This window comes from Solanum pennellii, chromosome 7 (assembly GCF_001406875.1).
Source record: "Solanum pennellii chromosome 7, SPENNV200".
Lineage (NCBI taxonomy): Eukaryota > Viridiplantae > Streptophyta > Magnoliopsida > Solanales > Solanaceae > Solanum > Solanum pennellii.
This window is the reverse complement of record NC_028643.1, coordinates 68786427-68811481: the sequence shown is the minus strand read 5'-3', so window position 1 is coordinate 68811481 and position 25055 is coordinate 68786427. Positions and strand designations below refer to the sequence as shown.

Here is a 25055-nt window from a genome sequence, read left to right as displayed (position 1 = left end):
GTTGAGATGCATGAATAATCGAAAGTTATAGTTAAGTACACGCCAATTCGATCAAAAATAGTAAGAAGCAACATGTGAGAAAGTACTTTGTTAACTTAACCCTAATTGGTATTAGATACTTCCCCTCTTTTTTGTTTAGTTTCTTTTGATTTTATACTATTATATTATACACATACTAGTGAGTGTGTACCTCTATGGGTATATTTTTAAAAATAATTATATAAATATTACTTTCTCCGTCATCCACTTTTACTTATTCAGTTTAAAAATTTAATAGATATTTTATCAAGGGTTTATTGCAAACAACATCTTTACCTCATAGGTAGAGATAAAATTTGCATACATTCTCGATTTCAAGATTTCACTTGTAGAATTACATTGAAATTGTTATTGTTGTCGTAATGTATTTGACTAATGAAAAAGTCAAATCTAGGGAAACGATTACGATTAATAATATTTAACGAACTCAACAAAGAAAGAAGTCATACCTCAAAAAAGTTGTCAAATGTTTCATTGAGTTTTACTAAAACGACAATGAGGGTGTGCTTGGTATTTTCGTAGAAAAAGAAAATATTTATTTGACATAAGTGATTTCTTACTTACTTTAAGATGTTTAGAGTGTAAGTAAAAAATATTGTCTCGAGAATATTTCGATATAATCCAGGAAAATAATATAAACCAAAACCCATATCTTGACCCAACGTAGGATCCGAACCTGACTTGACATCGGCTCGAGAACCCAACCTAATATCGATCCCCAACCTAACACCAACTGAGGTTTGACCCTCAACCCTGGGACCTAACCCTGATCCTGACCCCGAGACCAACCCTAAGACCTAACCTCGAGACCCACCGAGCTCAACCCTAACCCTAACCCGCACCTTAAGCTCAAGATTTTACCTTGAGCTCGAACCTAACCCCGAGATCTTAACCAAATCTTGAGACCCAACCACGATCCATATCCCAAAGACCCAACCTCGAGACTCAACCCCAACCTCGAGACTCCACCTAGCTCGACACCATACCCTAACATCAAAATCCAACCTTAGTTTGGAGCTTGACCCCAAGTCCTAATCTTGATCACTTAACTGACCCAAGACCTGGCCTAAACCCAAGAACCAACCTCGACCCTCAAAATCTAACCTCGAGACTCGACACCTCACCTAAACCTAACCTTGAGACTAATCTCGACCCTCAACCTTGACTCCGAGACCTGTTCCCAAAACCTCAAGACTCAATTCTAACTCCAAGACCCAATTTTGACCTAAGACCCAACCTCAATTCCAAACCCCGATACTCGAAACTCAAACAATCAACCTTGACACCAACCCCCAACTTGGTCAAGTTTCGGTGTCAAGGTCGTGATAGTTTGGTTCTATTTTTATTTAGGGTCCAATATCGTGTCATGTGAGGGTCTGAAGTTGATGTTTGGGTCACAATTTAGGGTTGGATCTTGAATTAGATGATCTCGGGTTGAATCTCGAGTTGGTAAGGAGCAGGTTAACTCATGTCACGAGGTGATAGGTTATGGGGTTACGGATGAAGGGCGTTTAGGTGGTTTAGATGGTAAAATTGAAAGATTATTTAGGAAATGATTTTCCTACTTTTTGTGAATATGAAGGAAAAATAAGTTTATCCAAAAAAAAAAGTTTCAAAATTATTTAAGTCAATCAAACATATAAAAAAATTGAAATATATTTTTCAAAAACTATTTTCCTTTTATGTCAAACGCACCCTGAATGGCACCTTTTCAATTACTTGAATTACAGGTTTTGAAGAAAAATGTGTATGTGTGTGGGGGGTGGGGGGAATCATAATAGTAAAAATGATGGACAAGAAAGAATTTAGTGTGTTTTATTTTAAATTTCTAAAATCCAAAATGTGTCACTACTCACTAGTTTTAATCAATTTAAGCCAATAATAAGACCTTAACCAGAAAAAAAGAAAAAGAAAAAGGAATCTTAATATATACTATTATATTTGGTGAATGGCATCCCAGAAAGGTTGACACTTGTCATCCACAACAAAGGATAAGAATAAAAAGTAGGAAAAAGTATCTCATGGTTTAATTAACTAACATAACAATTACTAATAAGAATGACAACAACAACAAAATAGTACTCCTTTATCTTATTCTTTATAATTTATCTTTCCATAATTATAGATAATTTAATTTTAAAATAATTTATAATTATATAAATATCTAAAATTTATTTTTAAGTTATTAAACAAAATTGTAATTTATCTATTTCTAATTTTATCTTTTGGATATTATTTTTCAATAATTATAAATAATTTAATTTTAAAATAATTTTTAATTATATAAATATCTAAAATTTATTTTAAATTATTAAGTAGATGGTACCTTTTTGGAGACTTGCCCACAATGTCCAGCTATTTTTAACTTTTGTCATTTATTTAAAGAAAACTTAAAAGTGAATGTCAGGAGGAAACTTAGATTTTCCAAATATATATATATATATATATATATATATTGCCTTCTTTAGATTTAAAAAGATTATTATGTATTATTTTTTGTTCTCTTCTTCATGTGTTTCGCTTCATCATAATCAGATTTTTGCATTTACTGTAGTTTAATTTAGGGAAAATGCACAAGTACCCCCTCAACCTATGCGCGAAATCCCAGAGACACACTTATACTATACTAAGGTCTTATTACCCTCTGAACTTATTTTATAAGTAATTTTCTACCCCTTTTTAGCCTACATGGCACTAGTTTAAAAAAAAAATCAACCATCGTTAAGCCCACAAGATAGTGTCACGTAGGTCAAAAAGGGGTAAAAAATTATTAATAAAATAAATTAAGGAGGGTAATAGGACCTTAGTATAATATAAGTGTGTCTCTGAGTTTTCGGGCATAGGTTGAGGGGGTACTTGGGCATTATCTCTTTAATTTATATATTTCTTTTGATAATGCCAAGAGTGTATTTTCATGCTCAAAATAGCTCATATTTATTTACTTGAATATTTTTTTATTTAAATCAAATATTAACTAGACAGTTTGTTGTATCATTATTATCTCCGTAGCTTTTTATCGTAAAATTTTCATATATCTTTTGAATTGTCAATTATTGTGAGTTATAGTACTTTTTACGTAGTTTACAAATATAAAAATTTTTATTTTAAAAAATTTAAGATTCATAAATAAATTTTCGATCAAACTTTAACTATTTGACTCTTAAAAAATGAAACGTGTCACATATATTGAAACAAAAAAAACAGTAAAATTCTTGAAAATAAGTTACTATATTTCTTAGAAATGATTAAATTCTTAGGAAGGTATATAAGTTTTTGAAGGATACTATATATAACTTGACCAAAACATTATATAATTATATATTTTCTAGAAGTCCACAAAAATCAAACAGCAAATAAGGTTTTTCAAAAAAAATTAAAATGATAAAAAATTGACTTAATTGATTTGACTTGATTTTAATATTTGAAAAATCAAATTAATTAATTTAATTTTCATTTAATTAAAAAAAATGGAAGAGAAAGAAATATAAATTTGAGTCCATTTTCTGCAAGTGATGTAATATTTATACCTCTCACATGATAGAATTTCAATTGGAATAGTATACTTTAATGAGCCACGTGATGGTACGGCCAATGATTAGAAAAGAATGGGAAAAAAAAGGTGATGTTTTTTTTTTTATGATTTTTAATTTTCGAATAGTAATATTTAGATCAGTTTTTATACATTTCAAATTAGTTTCACTTAGTAATATTTATTAGATAGTTCGATATTTTTAATCTTTGCTTAGTTTTAAACTTAAGATCTTATAATTCTTAATTACTTCATTAATCACTACGTCACACTCGAAGATGCTAACACTGTGATCTTAAAAATATAACGTAAAAAATTAAAATTAATTATTATCAAAAGAGAAAAAATATGTATTTTTAAAAATGAATTAAATAAAATAAATATTTATTTTAACTTTATATAAATTTAAACGTCACACCCTTTCTTTCAACTGCACTGTGCTTCATCATTTTCTAATAGCCCAACTTTATTTCCTTAAACTTGTAAATATAGTGTAGAGATGACAACCAAAATCAGATAAATAAATTAAAATTTAAAAAATATTTTATACTTATAAGATATATAAAGCTAACTAGTAAAGCATCAATAAAAAGTCATTGAACATTGTGTAAAGCAAATTATTTTAAAGCATCAAATCTATTAAGTTGTTGAATTTTGTTTGAGATATAATATTATATTTTACATTATAATTTAATTTCTGGTCAAAGTCAAATATTCTGATAACGTTTATAGGAGTGGTTATTTTATGTGTGTTTCATAATGGCACTACCTTTCTAACACACTAGATTTTGTTTGGTAAGGACAAAACAAATTCTTTGGTTGTTTACCAAAATCCAAAGGTCGAAGATCCACATTCATATTGGCAATTCTATTTGATATTTCAACGAAGTATATTGATTGGCTCATTACAATGTTGATTTGACTTATTAATTACTGCTTTATAGATATGCTAAATCATATCAACTTGTTATTTTATCTGTAACTATAAATTTGATTGATAATTTAACCGTTAAGATTTGACACACAAAGAATGATTGAATATATCACTTAGAAATAACGTAGTGGTTTAAAAGTTCACTAGCATCTTATAAGTAAATCGAGAGTTTGAGATTGTAAAAAATAAAAAGTATGAAATTTAACCGTTAAGATTTAACACACAAAGAATGATTGAATATATCACTTAGAAATAACGTAGTGATTTAAAAGTCACTAGCATCTTATAAGTAAATCGATAGTTTGAGATTGTAAAAAATAAAAAGTATGAAACTCAAAGAATTTGATACAAACCTAAGTTACTTATTTATGATTAAATTATTTATTAATCTGTTAAGAGAAAACTTCAATCCATTAAAAATCGATAACTCCAATATAAGAAGCACCAATATTATTACTGAAACAGCTAAAATCATCAATTTTTTCAATTTGAATTATTAGTTTCAAATTCAATTTTGAACCCCCAAATTTCTTTGACAAAATTGCAACCAATAATTAAAAAGTCAAAACAAGAAAAAGGGAGGTATAGGGACCTTAACATTAATGGTGTGTTGAGACGAAATTATTAATATGTATGATAAGTCAATATCAATAGTTAGTCTGAGAACCTTTGAGAATAGTTTGCTTCTTAATTAAGAAACCATAAGTCCCACTTTTTTGGCGTGGTACTTGAAACATGTTACAAGGCTTCATATCAAAAAGTCATTTTAATTAATTAGATTAGAGTAATTTGATATTTTAACGGCCAATTTTCACATATAATAAATAAATAATTCATATTTGTATTCTATAGCAAAGTTTATATAATTGCGCTCCATAGCAAACATATAACTGTATAATTCGCTATACATATACATTTGTATAATTCGCTAACCTCGCTATACACATACAATTGTATGATTCGCTGGCCTAAATTGTATAATTCGCTGACTATTCCGCTGCAATTGTATAATTCACTGACCTATTTCACTGCAATTGTATAATGCGCAATTGTATAATTCGCTGCCTATTTCGTTGCAATATTTGTATAAAATTTATTTTGCACACAATTGAATCGAAGTAAAATATTTGTATATTGTATAATTATAAGTGTATAGGAAGAAGATATATGTTTTTCTCATCTTCATACAAAAACAGAAACACAATTTATACACTTCTGTTATATAACGCGAGAGAAAATTGTATTTCACTGCAATTGTATAATTCGCAATTGTATAATTCGTTAACCTTTTTCGCTGCAATATTTGTATAAAATTTGCATTTGTCTACAATTGAATCGAAGTAAAATGTTTTTGTAAATTGTACAATTAAGTGTATAGCACAAAGATATATGTTTTTGCATGTGTATATACAATTTTCTCTCGCTTTATACAAAACAGAAACACAACTATACGCTTCTGTGTGTAAAGCGAGAGAGGCGAGCAGAGGGAGAGTGACGAGCGAGAATGGGAGAGTGGCGAACAAGATTTTTGGGAGAGAGGCGACTGGCAAACTTTGACAAACGTTTGCTATGGAACACAAATAAATCAAATCGTAGCTACTCCATTTATTTTAGGTTATTAGTGTGTTATTATATATAATTATCCTTATTTTAAATTATACGTGGGTATCCTCGTCATAACATCTCAAATACTTATATCGTATACAGAGCACAAACTTTGTGGTGGTATTCTAAGGGTAAAGGACAATTAGTAGAATATATGACCAAACAAGCCTGGGAAAAGTAAATGGAATCATGAATAGTTAATTCTAACCATCCCTGGCCAACGTCACATTTCCAAATATTTACGACACTTTTTAGATTCATTTGCATCAAGACGTAGACACAAAACGCCCATAGCTGGTAAGAGTATGGAAACCATACAGCTAAAGTAGGCAAACTTTAGTGTTCCTTGTCAGTTTTCACCCTTTCTTTAGGGACACATGTGCATGAGCAAAATGCACCTAGCCTAACAACTTGTATTACTTCAATATAAGGAAAGAACAAACAGACCTGGGAGAATGCCCCGAGGACAATACTTCAGCATCAAAGGAAACAAGTAATACGTGCAGCTATACTCTCACCCTATATACCACCATCATCATTCAACATATGATGCGTTGTTGTTAACACAGTAGAGGACCTGTGAGAATGTCGAACAAGTGCAATTTGACAACAATAGCAGAACGCAAGGGTAAGTTTGTTTGCCTTCCATGCAGTGGCAGCCCCAACAAGAGTCCATTCGTCCAAGTTGTTTAATTTTTCCTTTCTGCTGAAGTTATCCGCTCTAGGCTTGAACCACCTGTGAAATACAACCACATAACCGCATAATCCTCATGTATCCAGCTCTAAGGTTTTTGACAGCATCTCTAATTTCACCAAGTAGAGGATCATCTGAATGTTTTGCCGGAACAGCTAGAGCTGCAAACTGGGATGGAACAACTTCTGAAGGATAGACTCCTCTGTCAGAAAATCCTCAGAATGTCAGTAACTTGTGAGACACGATGAAGATGTTGTCAGATATCAACAAGAAGTTGGTGATAATATTATGAAGAATTGATGAAAAGCAGAATTCACTAACAATCAACACAACCTGTATGATCATTGAAAAATTTACTTCTATTAGAAAAAACAGTTCTGACTAAATTACCAGTAAGGAGTCTGAGGTGATAAATGATATAAATGCAGAACTTCAGACAAAATTTTGGACATGGTAACATACGAAATATGGTCTAAATCGATGTATTTGTCCTGCCACATGTGGTCACCAGTACACCTTAATTGCTTGATTCAACACCTATTTGCTTAGAGCATTGAGTGTGCCTCAAATGTACCACTTTATCCAATCTAGATAATAATTAGATGTTCCAATCATATGATTCCTACATCTGAGACAAGCTAGCAGTTTCAAAACTACCAGACTAAGGAGAGTGACTAGCTAATGTTTTTAAGTTTTTCACTAAGGAGGAAACACTGGAACTAATGGAGCATTATTATGTTCAGATCATACCAACTCTCCTGTTCCAAGAAATGACACACAAACAACCCGCGCTCTCTATGTTCCCAACCAGGACAGCGAAACCAAACAAGAATAACCGAGACCAGATAGATTGGTATTAAAAGATTGCTTAAATGATTTCATTGTGCTCGTCTTATCACCTATAAGAAGCAACCAACTTATCAAACTAATTACAACATTGAGTTTGCTTTCTTCTTTCTGGTTTTGAGAACTAAAGGGACACTTATAATGCACAGTATAAGACAACTTATCCTGCCGGAAACATGATAAACATGAACTAGTTCATACACCATCATGTGAAAGGTGAAAGCAAAAGATAGCTGTATAGACATAAGGACTGTACCTATTCAAGCATGACATGTCTAGTGTCAGTTTCACCTTCTTGCCAGTAGTAAAATTCATAAAATGAAGCTGCAACTCAAGTTTCTCAACTGCAAACGTGAAGTCAAGTGTTCAGTATAAAGACGTCCCATGCTTATACTACCAAAATAGTTTAAATTATCTGCAATAGCATTGACTACTAAAAACCTAGTCCATAAGGACAAATTTACTGTTTATTGCAGAAGATTTTAGTTTCTAATAAATTGCAGTAAAAGTGAAGGCATGAAGTGCCCGTGTGTCATCTAGACATGAATTCATCTGTCTAACAATCCTAAAATATGAATTAATCCACAATTCCCTCCTTTTGGTGATAAAAGAACTAAAGAATCATGCGATATAACCATGCAGCCAAAGAAAATAATTAACAGTATTCATCTCCCGGGGACAGCAAAGCTATCGCTAGACGCTACTAGTCACTTATCTTCAATTTCCTTAGTACATTTCCATGCTAGAAACCTAATATATGAAATGTGGTGTGTAAGAGGAGCTCAACAACTTGAGAACATGAAAAATGACAACAATCATCAGAACTGCGCAGCTAGAAATACAAAAAGAATGTGCAACAAACAGGCGGCACAGCCTTATGTGAGACTTACAAGACGAGAGAAAGAAGACTTTAAGGTGGATGAAAAGAATAACAAATAGCCCCTTGAAAGGAAGAGACACAATGGAAACGGCAGAATACATCGACAACCCCTTAAACTTGCCATTAAATTTCTCTTACACACTCAAACTATGGCATGTCCTGGTTGAGCACCTAAACATATGATAGAGTTCTCTTCTTAAACACTTCCAACTCAAATTTTGGGAAAACCTTTGCGCTTATTCCCGACCGTCTGTTACGCAATAAGCTAACCACTTAAAATATGTTGCTTCCTTTAATTGTATGCATTAACCTCAATAAGGGGGAAACCTCATGCAAGTTCCAAATGATGTGTATAATTAAAGGAGGCAATTTTATGTTATTAACGTATCAACATAAGGGGGCTTGTGATCACGCACAAAAAATTTTCGAAAATATGAGTTGGAAGTGTCTAACAGGAATACTTTATCATGTGTTTGGGTGCTTAATTGGAACATGTCCAGTTCAAGTGTCTGAATGAAATTACTCACAAGTTTTAGGGGCTATCAATGTATTCAGACAAAGGAAATGTTAATCTAAAATTCAATTAAAACTATATAGGAAGAAAGAATGAGTCTTTCCATAACGGTACCATTTGTGACCATTCTTGCAAGACACACAGCAGCACAACTAAATTAAATAAGAACACATACAAATTAGAACTTACTACCCCTAATCCAACAGTATTAAAATATTCACACTGTTCTGTTTTACAAGAGGCTTTCTATTTTAGAAAATCCCGACATGTTAAACCATTCCATTAACGATGTATTCAATGTAACTTCTGCAAATTTCAGGATTTTGCAGAAATAAATCTATTCAAATGTTCTCTCAAATTAGCTTTACACAGATTATTTTAATTTCACACCATCAATATAGCATAAAAGTCATATATATTAGCATGTTAAAATTCCATACCTAGTCAAATTATGTCACATAATATAGGGTAGAAGCCTAGGACTAATTAAACAACCTAAAACATTAATATAGGGTAGAAGCCTAGAAGGACAAATTAAAAACAACCTCAAACATTAATTCTAAATTACTGAAATTACAGAAATAATTGTCAGCAAGCACCTGATGCTAGAGAAGTACAGGCCTAAGTGCAAACAGATATCATAAGTAGAAATCAGCAGGTCGGACCAGAAATGAAAGAAAGAATTCAACAACAATACCAGTTGGAGTGGAAAAGGTAATATCAGCCAAGTTCCGGAACTGTGTTTGTGCCTTTTGCACCTCGGTGACCACATCAAGCGAGTTGCCTAAAAGAGAACTGGTAACCTGCACATATTATCAATATACTTGTATTAATCCAAGAAGCTTGAAGTATCTAAGCGGAATTCAAAAAGCAGCTCAGCAAGGTTAGCTGTTAAAAAATTCTTTTAAAGGCAAGTAGTTAAAGTCGAAGTTCTAACACAGTTCCGGACATGAAAAAGAACATCATGAGAATCGTTTTACTGATAGTTTTTCATTTGCTGTCCAACAATCAATGGCCCAAAACAAGTCTTTCGGTGGATTTTATAGTTATTTACGCGGGAATTATATCACTCGCTTCAGCATCTTCTTTCTAAGCTTCAAAAGCAGCAGAAGTAATAGGCAGATATGTGATTTCAATGTTCAAAAGGGGAGAATTTTGATGTTTAAAGGTTAAATATGTTACAAGTCTATCACACCATAACGTGCCCACTGCATGAAAGCTAAGGAAGTCTCATCATGGCATGGATAACGAATGGACATGTTTTCATGAGGAAGTTTCAGCATATTTCGAGAAAAGGCCCAAGATAGTCCCTCATCTTTGGGTTAAGACTCAAAGTCCTCCTTCAGTTTTCACATGGAGCATTAATAGTCACTCATATTTGCAATATTGGCACACTTTTGGTCTTCCTTCAAAATTTTGCCAATTTTTTAACATTGATTTTATTCATAATTTATGTATGGAATGTTTAATCCTCATTTAATAACTCCATGTGAGAGATTTTAAGAAGAAAAACACCTTGTTTTGTTTAGTAGAGATCGTATTGCAGGTAAAGTTGAGAGGTTCATCACGACGATTTCACGTGCAAAAGTACAAATTTTTCTTTTCTTGCAATGTCATATGTTAAAATGTTCTTAGTTTAGGTGCAGTAATATTTATACTGAACTACAATGTGTTCTTCTCACCTTCTCTCACATAGAATTATTATTTCTACTAAATATATAAAAAGACGATGGGACATTCCTTACATAAAATTATGAACAAAATTAATGTTAAAAAAATAGGTAAAAGTTTAGGGAAGGACCAATAGTGAAAACTCAAGGATGACTTTGAGTTTTAACCCAAAGATGAGGAACTATTTTGGGCCTTCTCTTGCACATTTCAGCCCAATCCTGGTAGGCCAAGGAAGTCACCCGGTAGTCACGGCGTGCAGTGAAACAGAGTATTAACGAGTCAGTTCAAGAAAATAATCCAGCATAATTTGGATCTACTTTGACTCTAACACATGAAGGTTACCCAGATGTCAACTAGATCAGGCATTAGCCTCACTGCCACGTTACCCAAGGAAGCTCAATGACCATCAAATCTAAGGCGTGAAACTTGTCTAGCAAGCCAAGCAACTCGCTCATTACCCACACGGTGGCCCCAACACCATATGCCACAGCGTGAAACCTCAACCACTGTAAAAGGAGTTTCAAGATTTTGTCCAAAACCTCAAGTCATGAGTTAGGGGACATGTTTTGGAGAGAAATTACACCCTAAGACTTGATCAAACAACAAAGGTAGGATCGGTAATTTGAGATATTTAATGCGTATAAATGCAAGCCCTTCAAAGACCTATTCTAGGTGCTTAGATTGCTAAAGAAAGTTCTTCAAAAGGACAAGAGTTGGGGTGTTGATCCTTTAAGGTGATTTCTCCACCTTGGCTTGATAAATTAGTATCAATGTGATATGGGTAGACTATGTAATATGTGTGGTAGATATTACTTATTCAATGGAAGTAGGAGTGGTGCTCACATCATCAAGGGGTATTAATGGTGGTTAGTGGATAGAAAAACTTGAAGGTTGGTGGTTGTAAATTGTAATTAATGACCATAAATGATCAAAAAAGTTGTTAATGGACTATCGGAATGGTGGAAATAGGATGGGTGAGTAAAGACCTCACCCTTAGTTGTGTAATGGTTTGATGGCCTAGAGCTGAAATCTATTTTTTGAAATTGAACTAGATCATAAGCCTTGACTGACATGTTTAGACCTTTAGATATGTAGATTGAACTAAGTAAACCTTGAATGATATGTTTGGGTCTTATCAGGTGCTAACCAAATTCTTTTACATAGGCCAAGCATGTGGAGGGGTTTTTTAAAGGAGAGCGATGAGACTCAAACTCACGACCTTTATCTGCTCTGAAACCATATTGAAGTGTATGATCATCCCATCTAAAGACTTAAATCATTAGAGAGAACATTTAAATTACTCAATTATGGGTTCAACATCTAGCACAATTATATATGGTTTGACACGATTTGAAGCGACCTTGATCACTCTCTATTTAACTGACACTCAGCCTCTAATCTATGCATCTATTTGATATTCTATGATAACAGTGACCATAAATGGTCATCAAGAGGGCATTGACAGCTTGAAACGATGTCTCTTTCAGCAATTCCATACCAAGGACCTAACTATTTCCTAGGTATTGAAGTAGCTCAGTCTATATCAAGTATTGTTATTTCACAATGAAGTATGATCAGGACATACTTGAGAAAACAAGGATGACAAACTGTAGACCTATCAATACCCCATGCATCTGAATGTTAAGCTTCTCCCAGGTCAAAGGGGACCTCTAAGAGACCCTACGGGAAACAAGAGATCAGTTGGAAAACTGAAATTTCTCTGTATAACACGATCTGAAATTTTGTTTAGAGAGAGTTTCATCAGTGGGTTTCTAGATTCTCCATTTGAAGTAAAAGTTATCATTCTTAAAAAAAAAGATTCTCCATTTGAAGGTCATTGAGACGCATTAGTTTGTATTCTTCAGTTTTGCTCCAGGAAACAGGTGACATTATTTGAATTAAGGACATTATTCCATATGCACAAGTTGATTGAGTATGGTCCGTCTAATCAACATTTAAAATATGGATATAGTGTTCAGGTTGAGACAATCCAGTATATTAGAAGAGCAAGAACCAACACATGATTGCAAGATCCAGCATTGGAGCTAAATATCAATACATGGTTGTCGCAACCTAGAATTCAATAAACAACTATTGAAAGAGTTGAAGTTTGAAGAATTGAACAACTATTTCTCAAATTTCCTGTAAATAAACGGTTTGATAGGTTTTCCCGGTGCAGGTTATGCCATGGAGTGCTAGTCACGTGACCCCTTTTCAGGGCAACATAGTCACCACAAGCCAATAAGAAAATGTGTTAATCACGAACTTGTTTGACTAGCCTGAAGTTTAAAAAAGAAATACTTTTGAAACTTGTGTTCTAAGACCAAAACAAGTCATAAAGTTTTTGTAGCTTAAATCATCTCATAAAGAGTTTTAAGAAAAATGATAAAGGTGAATTTTTACAAATTTATCAGTATAAAGGGTATGTTGGAAATTAGCAACTGAGTAGCACAAAAATAATTCTCGCAGATTATGCAGAGATATAATAAAGTTTACTATAGCCTCTACATTGTAACAATCATGTGCATCTGCTGCCACGCTAGTCCAAAAAGACAGTAAAGAAATACAACTAGCCTTAACCATTTGTACATTTGTCATGTCCTATTTAGTTTTGATGAAATTTTCCACAAAGTAACTTCCTCATTTGTGAACTTCCATAATCATTCTTTAAGAGGATAACTTTATGTATTTTCAAACCTCTAACCACAAGGCCTCCATCCTTTTTCCCTTTAAAACTGTATATCCCAATTGATAAGATTGAAAGATTTCTTGTTTCTATTTCCTTGACATAGAAAGTCTCTAAGAACCTTGTCAGTTTTCTTTGCAACAAAAGCAGGTACAGGGAATGACAACATAGCTCTTCTTTTTTTCTTCTAATTTCTCAAAACGGTTCTCAATGTGAGAAAGGTGGTACTTTACATAGATATACAAAATTGTCTATTGTTGCTTTGGAAATTCATTAGCTTGTACTTTTTACCTGCGTTTCTTGTGCGGGAGTCCTAGCACCAAATTTCTTTGAGATCTCAGCCTTTAACACAAATCTTAATGCAGCACAAGCATTGATATTTGGGAAATTCTACAAGCCAAAATGTAGCACATCAAAATAAAATCAAACTAGGAAATGAAATACAAAATAATTTTCCTCAGCATAATCATGACTTTTACCTTTGTGATTAGTAGATCATTCAAATTGTTAGAGATGATGATGCTTGGATTTGGACCAACAGTCACCTTCAAACTGGAATTATAAACAAATTAAAATCTAAACAATCACAACACAGAGGTAGAACAGAACTTTTTTCAAAAACGTAATCGTGAAAAATAGTTGGAAAATAGTAAGAGAAACCTTTGAACCAGTAAATCAAGATAGTTGAGGATGATATCGTAATGTCCATTCCCTTTCCTCACATTCTGAATGACAAACATCTAAAAATAATAATAAATGATGTATGTTAGTGACACAAGAAAAAGCTTGAAGCATTATAACTCAGGACAGAGGAGACCTGCATATCTTGATGTAGGAATCTACAACACGATCTCCTCATTAGATGTTCCTTAACAGAAATGATAGTATCGGCACATTTTGGTTCTCCCTTAAGTTTCAAGGAAGAATGCAAGGATCTAGTCAGAGTTGCAATTTTTCTTTCTGAAATTTTTAAAGCCTCCTTGATAGTGGTCACTTTATTATGTGGCACCTGCATTACCATAAACCGTTCGTATAGTACTTGAATCATGAAAAGAGTAAGTTGTCTAAGTCACTAGTAAACTGCATCCCAGAACTAGATTAAATTGGTCATAGCAAGTACGACATGTTAGACGGGGCAGAGGAATAGCTTTATATATGTCACAAACAAAATATACAAAAGTTTTTTGCTAATATCAAGCATGTTATCTTTAATTTCTCAAACTTCTGAGTCCTCTAAAAAGAGAAGGCAAAAAAACTTAATAAATGATATCCACATCATGAGCAAATGAAAAAAAAAAAAACGTCTAAATCCTTCCTCACACAGACACATGCACACGTGCAGAGGATGATAAACTGTAAGACAGTTGTTCTTAATGTCTTCATCGCATAAAGACAAAAGAACCTGAAATGTAAGAAAATTTCTTGAATATTAGCGGTAAGAAGTGCTAACTAGTTATTCAAGAAGCATGGTTACTAAAGAACAAGCTGATGCATCTTGTCATCTTTCAGGTGTGCCACAATTAAATTTGATGAATAGACCTGAACTCCAGTCTGTACCAGATAAATCAGTAGAATATGAATTTATGATGATTATGTACCTCGTGCCCTCACAACATACAAGAGACAAACTTCAACTGGGAAGAAAAAGGCACTAAAACCAAAGATTGAGCCTTCATAACTGTAGAGTAACCACATATATTGATCGGGACAACTACGATCACTTACACTGTCATAAAGTGGATGGCGAGCTACAAATACAGAAAGGATAATAACTGACATATAAAGTCTCAGACCAATGGCAATCTTATATGTCTATATGTAAAAGAGATCCAAGCCCCACCTACACGGCAAGCCACAAATCAGGAATGTATTTAACTATTTCTACAGAATTTTGACAATTAACCAAATCACCGCCCCTTCAGACTAAAACGTCGCATCCTCAAAAGTTCAAAAAAACACTTTAGCACTCCCCCCACCCCCACCCCCACCCCTTACACCCCTATGATCTCCTTCCTGATCTCTCTGTTTTTCACCCCATAACACCTTCCACACTTTCACCATAAAAGACATGTCTTCAGTGTTCTTAATTCCCTTCCATCTCTCTCTTATTTCTCCCAAACATTATTACTTTATGCTCTTCCTTTTTTTCATGATTCTTTTTTTTTTTTGAGATAAGGGTAGCTTTGTATTCACACCCCCCTTTGGGTACTTTTACAAGTTCCCTGTGAAATCTACCAAATCTACTGTCTCCCCTACCAACTCTTGTTTACACCAAAAAAATAGCAGGCTTATATGCTCCATCTTAATCATCTGTATCTTGACACTCTAATCTTCAAAGCACCGATTGTTCCTTACTCTCCATAAGGTCCACCATGTACAAGCTGATATTGTCTTCCACCAATCTTCTTCCCTCCCTCTTTTGCCAATTCCTCACCATTGATTCATCAACTCCAAGGTTGTCTTGTGCATCACCATCACGCAACTAAATGCACAAGAAACTGCTCCAAAGGCTTAGGCAGTTCTGCAATGCATAAACAAATGACTGTTGACTTCTGCTTCCACTTCACACATAAAACATCTAGAACATATCTGCCATCCTCGTTTCTGCAGTGCCTCATGTGTGAAGCAGGCTTTCCTGCACCCTAGCCATGAGAAACAAGTCACTTTTGGTGGACTTCTGGCTTACCAGATTGCCTTCCAAGGCCCTGTGTCTATTGCTATTTGGTTGGAATTGATATTCCAGTAACATGACTTGACAGTGAAGTAGCCTTTGCGGTGTAGTTTCCAGATTGGCTTGTCTGGGCTCAATTGAAGTTTTTCCTTTAGTTTGAACATTCACATTCGTAAGTTTAATAAAGTCATATATAATCGCGCGGAGCGCGGGTAAATTATCCACTAGATCAATAAGTCGATAAATCCAGTTACAAGTTTTTAGCGATGGGCCAAATTCAGAAGTAAAATTTACATTTAATGACATAAACATGCTCATAACATCAACAACTATAACCTAGCAACACCACCAACTTTTGAGCTAAAGAAGGAACCCCGAGGATGGAGAAATAAATAACGGTCCAGGCAAATAAAATGATAGATTGAAAAAGAAGTTTTCCTGTTAGCTTCATTCCTTTTTTTTTTTATAACCGAGAAATCCGTCTGTGACCCGCCCTTTGGACCAATCACAGCCTTCTAAACTCGGTGGATAAATGCATTGAATATTTCCTAAACTTCTGGACAGAAAATATAACCAGCACCTCAAAGTGTCCTAGAAGTGATAGGTACTCCAAACAGCAGAGTGTAATCAAAATTTGATTTCTATAAAGTACCTCCTGCGGAGCCTTTTCACAGGCTGATGACCTCTCACTAGAAATAATATCACCCTGGATGCCTCTTGAGACAGTTACAGAATTATGAAGTGAATGATTGATCTTTGACATTTGAGACTTCTGAATTGCAGAATTCAAGAGTTGACATTTTTCCTGTATGCACTAAGTAAATTATGTAAAAAAGAAAATGGCAACATGATCATAAAAATAGATTGACAGAAATACTACCAGCAGTTTCTCCTTCTTCACACGCCTCAAGTGGAACTTTGCTTTCTCATGTACAAGCTGACATAATAACATTATTGCTTCAACAGCTCTGTGTTACCATTACAAATTAGAGAGATGACACATTTTCCAAGCACACACTAATCTGATGTCAAATAAATGAACAGTAGTTATGTTGGAAAAACAAAGGTGAAACAAGAATTTACCTTTTCTCCTGAAAATTGGAAACTGACGCTTTCTGAAAAGACGAGGAAATCAGTGTCAGTAGTTATTAAAACTTCCTGTGGTGTTAAAAAGAATACATTAAACAATTGATCTATTATTATTTTGCTTTTCATTATCTCTGAAACATTAATCAACGTATCGCCAAGCAAAGAAACCTGAGTGAGAATTTGACTGTGCAAAATATCGTATGTCTTTGCCTTCTGCATCCGGGTGACAATGTCTTCCACCATTTCAATCTACAACAATTTAGTGGCAAATAATAATGATGATAAGACAAAACAAATCAAGATCTGTTATTTTATATCTAGAAGCAAATCCCACCAACAGAGACATTTCTAAAGCACATTTTGAAGTGAGAAGACTCACCGCGGGCATAGTAAGCCTTTCTTTAGGCAAAGATATCCACTCATCTGCATCATCCATAAATTTGGAATTAATCTGCAAGGTGAAGAGGAAGCTTTTTCATTTCCCAGGCTCTCTTCAGAAGAAGTGTCATCCAGGCAAGCAATAAAGGAAGACCATAAAGCAATCTTACATCTTTCCACTGTCTGAGTTCATCATGAGCTCTGTGCATTTTTCCACTATCATCAGGATTTCCCGAAGTTCCTGGATAATTACCAACCCCTCTCTGGAGTTTTGGGCTCCTATGAGACATGATAATCTCATTTGTGTGTTCCATATCTCCAAATGTCAATTCTTCACTGCTTCTTTTATGGGCAGAAGAGTTTCTAGGTCTGCCAATAGATTGATTGGATCTTGGAGATTGCATCACTTTGTCTATAGAGAAACATATAGAGTTGGATTGTGCCAGTGAGTGATGCCCCATTGCTGATGGACTTCGTGAAGACCATTTTACAGGAGTCTGCAGAATATGGTTATATAAGTACTAAGTGAATATTGTATGCAAGTTGCAAAGTTCCAACCTAAAAAGGTACCAGAAACTCATTCAGCTAGCGTGTGCATAGAAGCCACAATAAGGATTTAGAGTTATAAACTAAATGAAACACCAAATTCTTAATTGAAAAAAAAGATCCAGCCATAATCATGTTCACATTTCAGTTTCAATATTCCACAATTAACAAAAAAGGAAGAACACTTGTCAAAGACAGTAGCGTCTTTAAGGAATAAAGGACAACACCACATTGATAAGAGAGAATAAAATAGAGGGTAAAATAACCATAGGGAAGTAGTAAATAAGCAAATCATCATGGCTCATGTAGGACACAGGTCTGCATACTGACACTACAAAATAGTTAATGATAGGAGTAAACAACATTTAATAGAATAGAATGATGTACTTACCTTTTCAACTACCAAAGAATCTAGATTCTGAATAGAGGAAGAAGCAGCGCAAGCAGAAGAAGACTTATTTTTCTCTCGAGGATCAATTTCAAGTTCAGGGAAACCTGTTGCAGACTGAATATTCCCATCTAATATTGCTGACGATAGATGAGAGCTTCCATCCCTGGAGATTCTCAAAACCTCATTGTTTCCCAGTTCATTAGTTTGCTCAGGGAGCTTAGCTTCTATGCTATGTGTCCTTTCTGGTTGCCTTAACACTTTGCTTCCTTCGACAACTGGTGAACCAGACTGTTCTTCGGTTAATGTGGATGCAGAATACCAGTTGCCAGCCATTGAAGTCACAGATGGTCCATCTGTCACATTACTAATTGAAGATGCTTTTTTTACCGGGCCAAAGCTTTTCAGATGTTCATCATCCAACTTTGATTCTTTAAAAGGGCTAGACTGATGTTCAGTACACTTTGAATGCAAGGACTTTTCTGGAGTAAATACCAATTTTTGAGCAATGGCAATCACTTCCTCTCGCCCTGAATAATCAACCAATGGGGAATCAGTTCTAGAAATCAGTGATATCTTCTGTCTGAGGTCATTTGGTGTAACCATGTCATTTTTCTTCCCTGACAAAGAAAACCTTGATGAAGGCGAGGGGTCTGCAGACTTCAACAGTTGATCCATGGGGAGAATACCAGCATCGAGTTGATTGAGAGATTTCCCGGGCTTTTCTGGACCAAAAGATTGTTCACATTGAATTACATCTTCACTACTTGAAAGAGCCTTACTCCAACTACCACCTGGGGTGAATGTTTTTCTTTCTCCCTCCTTCATAGTAGAACCTGAAATTTGCTCCTCTGAACAAGTCATAGCGGCATCCAGACTTTTGACTCCCATATCCAGGTTCCTTTTCTTCAATATAGAATCCAAAGGAGGTGTTTTTGGAAATTCTAAAGCTCTAACGCCCATGTGGGGGATTTTGTCACCACCGAAAGAAGAGAATGCAGAAGCCTTAAGCCTTTCAAGTTTGGAAATGCTCTTCTGGAGGGATGCTGATCTTGTCGAAGGTCCTCTCTTTCCATTGCTCAAAAAGGAAATGGGATCTTCCAGGAAAGGCAGTTTGGAAATGCTCTTCTGGAGGGATGCCGAACTTGTCCAAGGTCCTCTCTTTTCATTGCTCAAAAAGGAAATGAGATCTTCCGGGGAAGACACTGCCGTTGAATTCTGTTTGACAGGTGAAGGAATACCCATGACTATGAGTCTTTGTGTAGCTGGTGAAGAGGACACTATATCTACCACCGGAGATACCCTATCGCATGGAAGCCCACAAAATTCACTATGCTCACCATTGTTACTAAATAGGGCTTCACTGTTTTCTACCACAGAAGTATCCTTGACAGACATATTATTTTCACCAAAATCCTGCAATTTAAACAACGAGAAAACATGAAGTCAGTGCACTGTGAGAAAGCACAGTAGCTTAAGCCTAATTTCCTAACCAGCAAAATCATTTACCATAACTATTTGACTCAAACAAATCACTCAGGAATATGGATCAAGCATATTTGTTTGACAATTTAACAAGTAGTTTAACCCCAACTGGTATGTACAAGATTGTAAATAATGCATCCCTAAACACATCAGCTACTTGACAATTCAACAAAGACATTAGACCCAATATGATTTGTACAGGACTGTAGAACACTCACTAACCACATATAGATTAACTTAATTGATTAACCACCACCGCCGCCACACACACACACACACACACACACACACACAAAAGAATTAAGAAACAATACAGAAGCACATGACCAGGTATCATAAATACATTTGAAGATGCATGGGATTTACCATATGTAAAATATGACTGACACAGGAATCACTCTTACCGTGTTAATCGGTCATACTTTAGTCTATGCAATTAGAATGAGATTCAGGTTCCAGAGCACCTTTTGTTCTAAAAGAATTGGCGATGGCAACTAAATGATCATATCTTATATTTGAAGTCATCTAATTGTCAAATAAATTCAGCGTCAAGAACTTCAGAGAAGAAAACAGTACAGACATGAACATTATGTCAAATGGAAAATGATGAAGTATTTACATAGATGTAAACTAAAGAACTGTTTTATAGACAAGCACCAACCATGTGGTGTCCCAAGATGGTATAACCATAAGAAAGTAACAGATCGAGCTATTGATTGTGCATTTAAGCAACGGAAATAACGAACCATAACTTGGGTACTTACATTACTTAACTGCTTCAGTGACTGGTTTACTCTATCGTCATTATTATCCGGGGCTGGAACAGTGGATCTAAGTGATGATTCACCATCAACAACACGAGAAAGAAACTTATAGCCATCATCTGCGTCAACTTTCTGGCACAAAGGTTCAAGTGGCATTTTAAGACTAACAATTGCATTTGCTTGTTGTTCTCCATTTCCACTTAAATCCATCATTGTACTTCCAACCTCCATTTCCTTGCTTGTTGGTGACTTTGGAACACTGGTATCTCCTGAAACAGCTGCATGCAATCTCTCTTGGCCTTCAGCTAAAAGAGCTTCTAAATCAGGAGAGAGTATCCCATAATCATATCTTCGCGAGTTTTCTCCAATCAGACTCATGTCACTCGAATCACTAACGCCACTAAAATTGGCAACGGGCATACAAGATTGAGAAATTGGCTTATTGGCCATTGTCAGTTCCATGGAACTACGCTGACTGGTCTGTGTCGGTGTTTTCTCTTCGAATGATACTTCTGTTGGGGTCTTCAAGTCTATCCCTGAATCTGATCTAACAAATCTACGGAAGTGCATGGAGAAAGCTGTTGAATCCATAGTAATATCATGATTTTCGTCTGACGCTGCTGAATCTGATAGTCGGCCTGGCCTTATAAAATTGGGAGATACTGGACCGAAAAAATTATCTTCTGCACACAATAAAGGCCAAACAATAGACTACTGTCACAAACTCTAAATGGTTTAACATTCCGATCAAATCAACATAATTATGTCTAATGGAACAGAGCCCTCAAAACTGAAAAAAAAATCTTTCAATCAACAGACCAAAAAAAATGCTCTTTTCTCATTTCCTATTCAATGACCTCAAAGACTACAAATTCCTTCCAGATAACAAATCTATTAGCATGTTCACACGCAAAAGCAGCTATCCTGATATGAGATATCATAGAAGTCCTTTCACAAAATGTGGCCCAATGCAAAAGGGCATTGAAGAATGCAGATAACAGATAAAAATAAAAAGGAGCCGAACTCTCCTAATTATTTAGTCTCTCAAAATAACAATTATTCAAGCCATAAAAACCATACATAGCTCTTCTTTTTCTGAGAAAGACATACATAACCTCCTATCTCTAGCATAAAGATGATCAATACAAGGTGTTGAAGTGTAACCATCTCATCTAAAAGCTTAAGTTGTTAGAGAAAGCACACTTTTATTATTTAATTACATTTTCAACACGCCCCCTCGCGCGTGGACCTGAATTTTTTTCATGGGTCAAGAACGTGGAAATTCTTTTTTTTTTATTTGGGTGGCGGTGAGATTCGATCTCAGGACATTTACATGCTTTAATACCATCTAAAAGCTTAAGTTGTTAGATCAACATGTCCCCTCACATGATTGCTTGATTCTTTTTCATGGGCCAAGCACGAGATAATTCTTTTTAATATTGTGCACTAAATAGAGTACATTCGTAAGTTCTACAAACAGGCGTTGGGGTGCCATGGCACCTATAACCAAGGGTAGACCCGCAACGTACATTTGGTGCCAAAGACACACTTAAGCTCTGAAGCGAGCGCAAACCCTATTGAGCGCTTTGTCTTGCTTAATGAGTGCTTGAATGTCGTCAAGGCTCTAAGACATACTTTTTCTTGTCAATAAAGCTCTCCTAAAGAGGAACACTAAACAAATTATGTCACTTTATCATTAAAAAAATTAATTTCTTTGTCTATATATTTGTTATTCATGCTTATTTTATGAGTATTGGATTAAACATTATATGTGTGTGTGTGTGTATTTATCTCCATTCGCACCTTTTTCCATTGAAGTCCACAGTTTATCTGCAATTAAATCCCCAATGGACCTTGTGTTTTTTTGCGCTTTTTTGCTTTTGATAACACTAATAAATAATTGAATGGGAGCCCAATTAATATTATTACATGTTAAATTGAGGTCGGTATAGGAATCCATATACTTTAAATCCTAGATACATCTCTACCTCTAACTCGGCAAATAATACAAATAATATGTTAGATATGTTTTCAAACTTGGCTATATAATTTGAGTCAGCATCCACATTTTGATAAGAGGAATAGGTGCAGAGCTTGGGAACTACCCTAAATGTTACTTTGGCAAAGAGTAATATTTGAAACAGTCAAGCTCCTATTTTCCTTTATCCAGGATTTCAGATAATTTTGTATACTTCTGTTTCTTTCTTTTATCATTATGCTCCTTTCTTATACTGTTTTAGGTCCAGACAGGAACCTAAAACACTTGAAATCTCATACGTTAATTGAAGTCCCAACTACTAATAAATTAGAATTTCCATCTTTCTAGTTGAGAACTATTGGTCCCTTTGAAACTCGAATTTATCAAATTAAAGATTCATTTCTTTTGTTTATTAGATTCAAAAATTTGTGGATAGTTATAGTGTTCAATCTGATTTTAAATTTTTTTTGACGTTCAAATCATGCTGAGAATGTTGTATGCTTCAGCAGATAGTATGAATTGACTTCTGACATGCTTTTCAAGTTTTCTATTTGAGTTCTATACTATTCGTCCCAGAGAATCATAAAATCTGCATAGGTAACATTTTGATCATAATACATTGTGCTCTTGTGTTGATTTTTCAATTAGTTAGGAGTACTTAATAAGAAGATCTCAAATCATCATTGCTTAAATCTAGCTAAAACTGTACACATTGTTCTGAATGCACTGTTCTTCGTTTCATTAGTATGCTTAGTAGATAATTCATGGTGGATGAAATTGCTATTAAGAAAATGTCACAGAGATTCCATTATATTTATCTATATGGATCAGAAACCTAATTAACAAAAACAAATTAACCCTCGTCCTTTGCATTCTTCTATATCTCTTACATACATACACACACAGATAGAAGAGGACGGAGAAAGAAAGCACTTGCCATCATTTGAAGTAGCAGAACCGAAATTGCTGCCAGGAGAAGGTGATTCTTCAGGTCTTAAAAACGACCTAGGCAAAGGCATCTCATCATCCCCATCCTCGTCTTCATCCTCATCATTTCCTTCGTCGCCATCTTCTCTATCCTCGTTGAGCAACCAGGACTCTTTGGGATCGTCCACCAATTGATCAAAACCTAGGTTCACCTCTTCACTTTCACTGTTATTTTCAGCTTTGCCGGAGAGGTTAGGAGGAGTTTCGTACTCTTCATCACGGTCGAAGAAGTGTACAGAAGTCATCTCAGCAAAGCTGACTCTTCGAGCTCGCTTCCTCTGCATCGCCATGGTGGTACCGCCGTCCGAGTTCTCTGCGTTGTTGTTGTTGTGAATTTGCCGGCGGTCCTCGCTGGTGCCGCCGGCGGCGTCAGTCGTCGGCGCTGACATGGTAGCGAATTGGGATGTAGATTTTCAAAATTTTGAAATTACTGTGAAATTCATTGCAGTCTGGAGATTAGGGCTCGTTTGTACTACACTCATTGACAAGCAAATGAGTGATCTTTTTTTGTGCGGGAAAAGGCAAAATGTATTCCCTTTAAAATTCTCACATTTTTTTAAAGTTATAGATTTATCGTTTATCCTATATCAAAATACTATTTGAATATTTAGTTTAAATTTTTTTAAAGTTATTATTCTAATAAGAAAAAATTTCACAATTTGATAAAAGTATAACATTCTCAATTTTTATACATTCTCAAAAAGAATGAGCTATTTAAACTTGACACAAAATTTATTTATTATATTTTATTAATGAATGAGCAAATTTGCGAAAAATTGATGAATAGGTGCATTAACCATAATTTCTTTTTCTTTAAATTGAGACTCATTTACAAATATTATGGCAATGGGGCGGTGTAAGATAGGGATGGTGTGGATTGAGCTTAACCCGCAAAATTTTAAATTTGTCCGACCCGCATGAACCCACCCCACATAATTTTTTAATATTTACTTATTCTAGTTATGTTTGATACTAAAAATAAAATTTACAAAAATAAATTCATTTTTTCATTAAGTTGTACTAAATTAATAGGATAGTGATTTAAAATTTTATTTTTGTAGAGGTCAATTGGAAAACATGAAAGAAATTGTATTATTCTTTATTGAACCATTTTCATATATTATCTTGAATATTTTAGTAGCTTTAATGAAATTATCTTAATAAATAATATTTTATCGCTTTATAACACGTAAAAAGTTAAAATTAAGTTTGAACCCACATAAAATCACATGTATCGGCAACCCGCTCCGCCCCACCCCACATTATTTTTTTAAAACCCACTTTAATTCGCCCTGCATTCGACATGTCCAACATAACCTTAAACCCACCCCACATAGATTTAAATCCACACAGCCCCGCACCGCATCCGTG

General features: G+C 34.7%; 1 protein-coding gene across 2 annotated transcripts; it reads right to left on the bottom strand.

Moving 5' to 3' along the window:
• Window positions 1-6280: 6280 nt before the first annotated feature.
• On the bottom strand, window positions 6281-24216 carry LOC107026455. Of its 2 annotated transcripts, none has more exons than XM_015227425.2 (16): window positions 23635-24216; window positions 20720-21402; window positions 18474-19886; window positions 17707-18033; window positions 17538-17609; window positions 17327-17407; window positions 17153-17184; window positions 16950-17037; window positions 16722-16874; window positions 14216-14407; window positions 14059-14138; window positions 13878-13950; window positions 13690-13788; window positions 9739-9844; window positions 7904-7991; window positions 6281-7003 (listed from the first exon to the last, which is right to left on the bottom strand). In XM_015227425.2, exons 1-16 carry the CDS (start codon window positions 24071-24073, stop codon window positions 6829-6831), a joined length of 4101 nt encoding a protein of 1366 aa, XP_015082911.1. In that variant the 5' UTR covers window positions 24074-24216; the 3' UTR covers window positions 6281-6828. The 2 variants fall into 2 exon arrangements, with proteins under 2 accessions (XP_015082911.1, XP_015082912.1); XM_015227426.2 differs by having other exon boundaries at window positions 16722-16841.
• Between the last annotated feature and the right edge of the window lie 839 nt (window positions 24217-25055).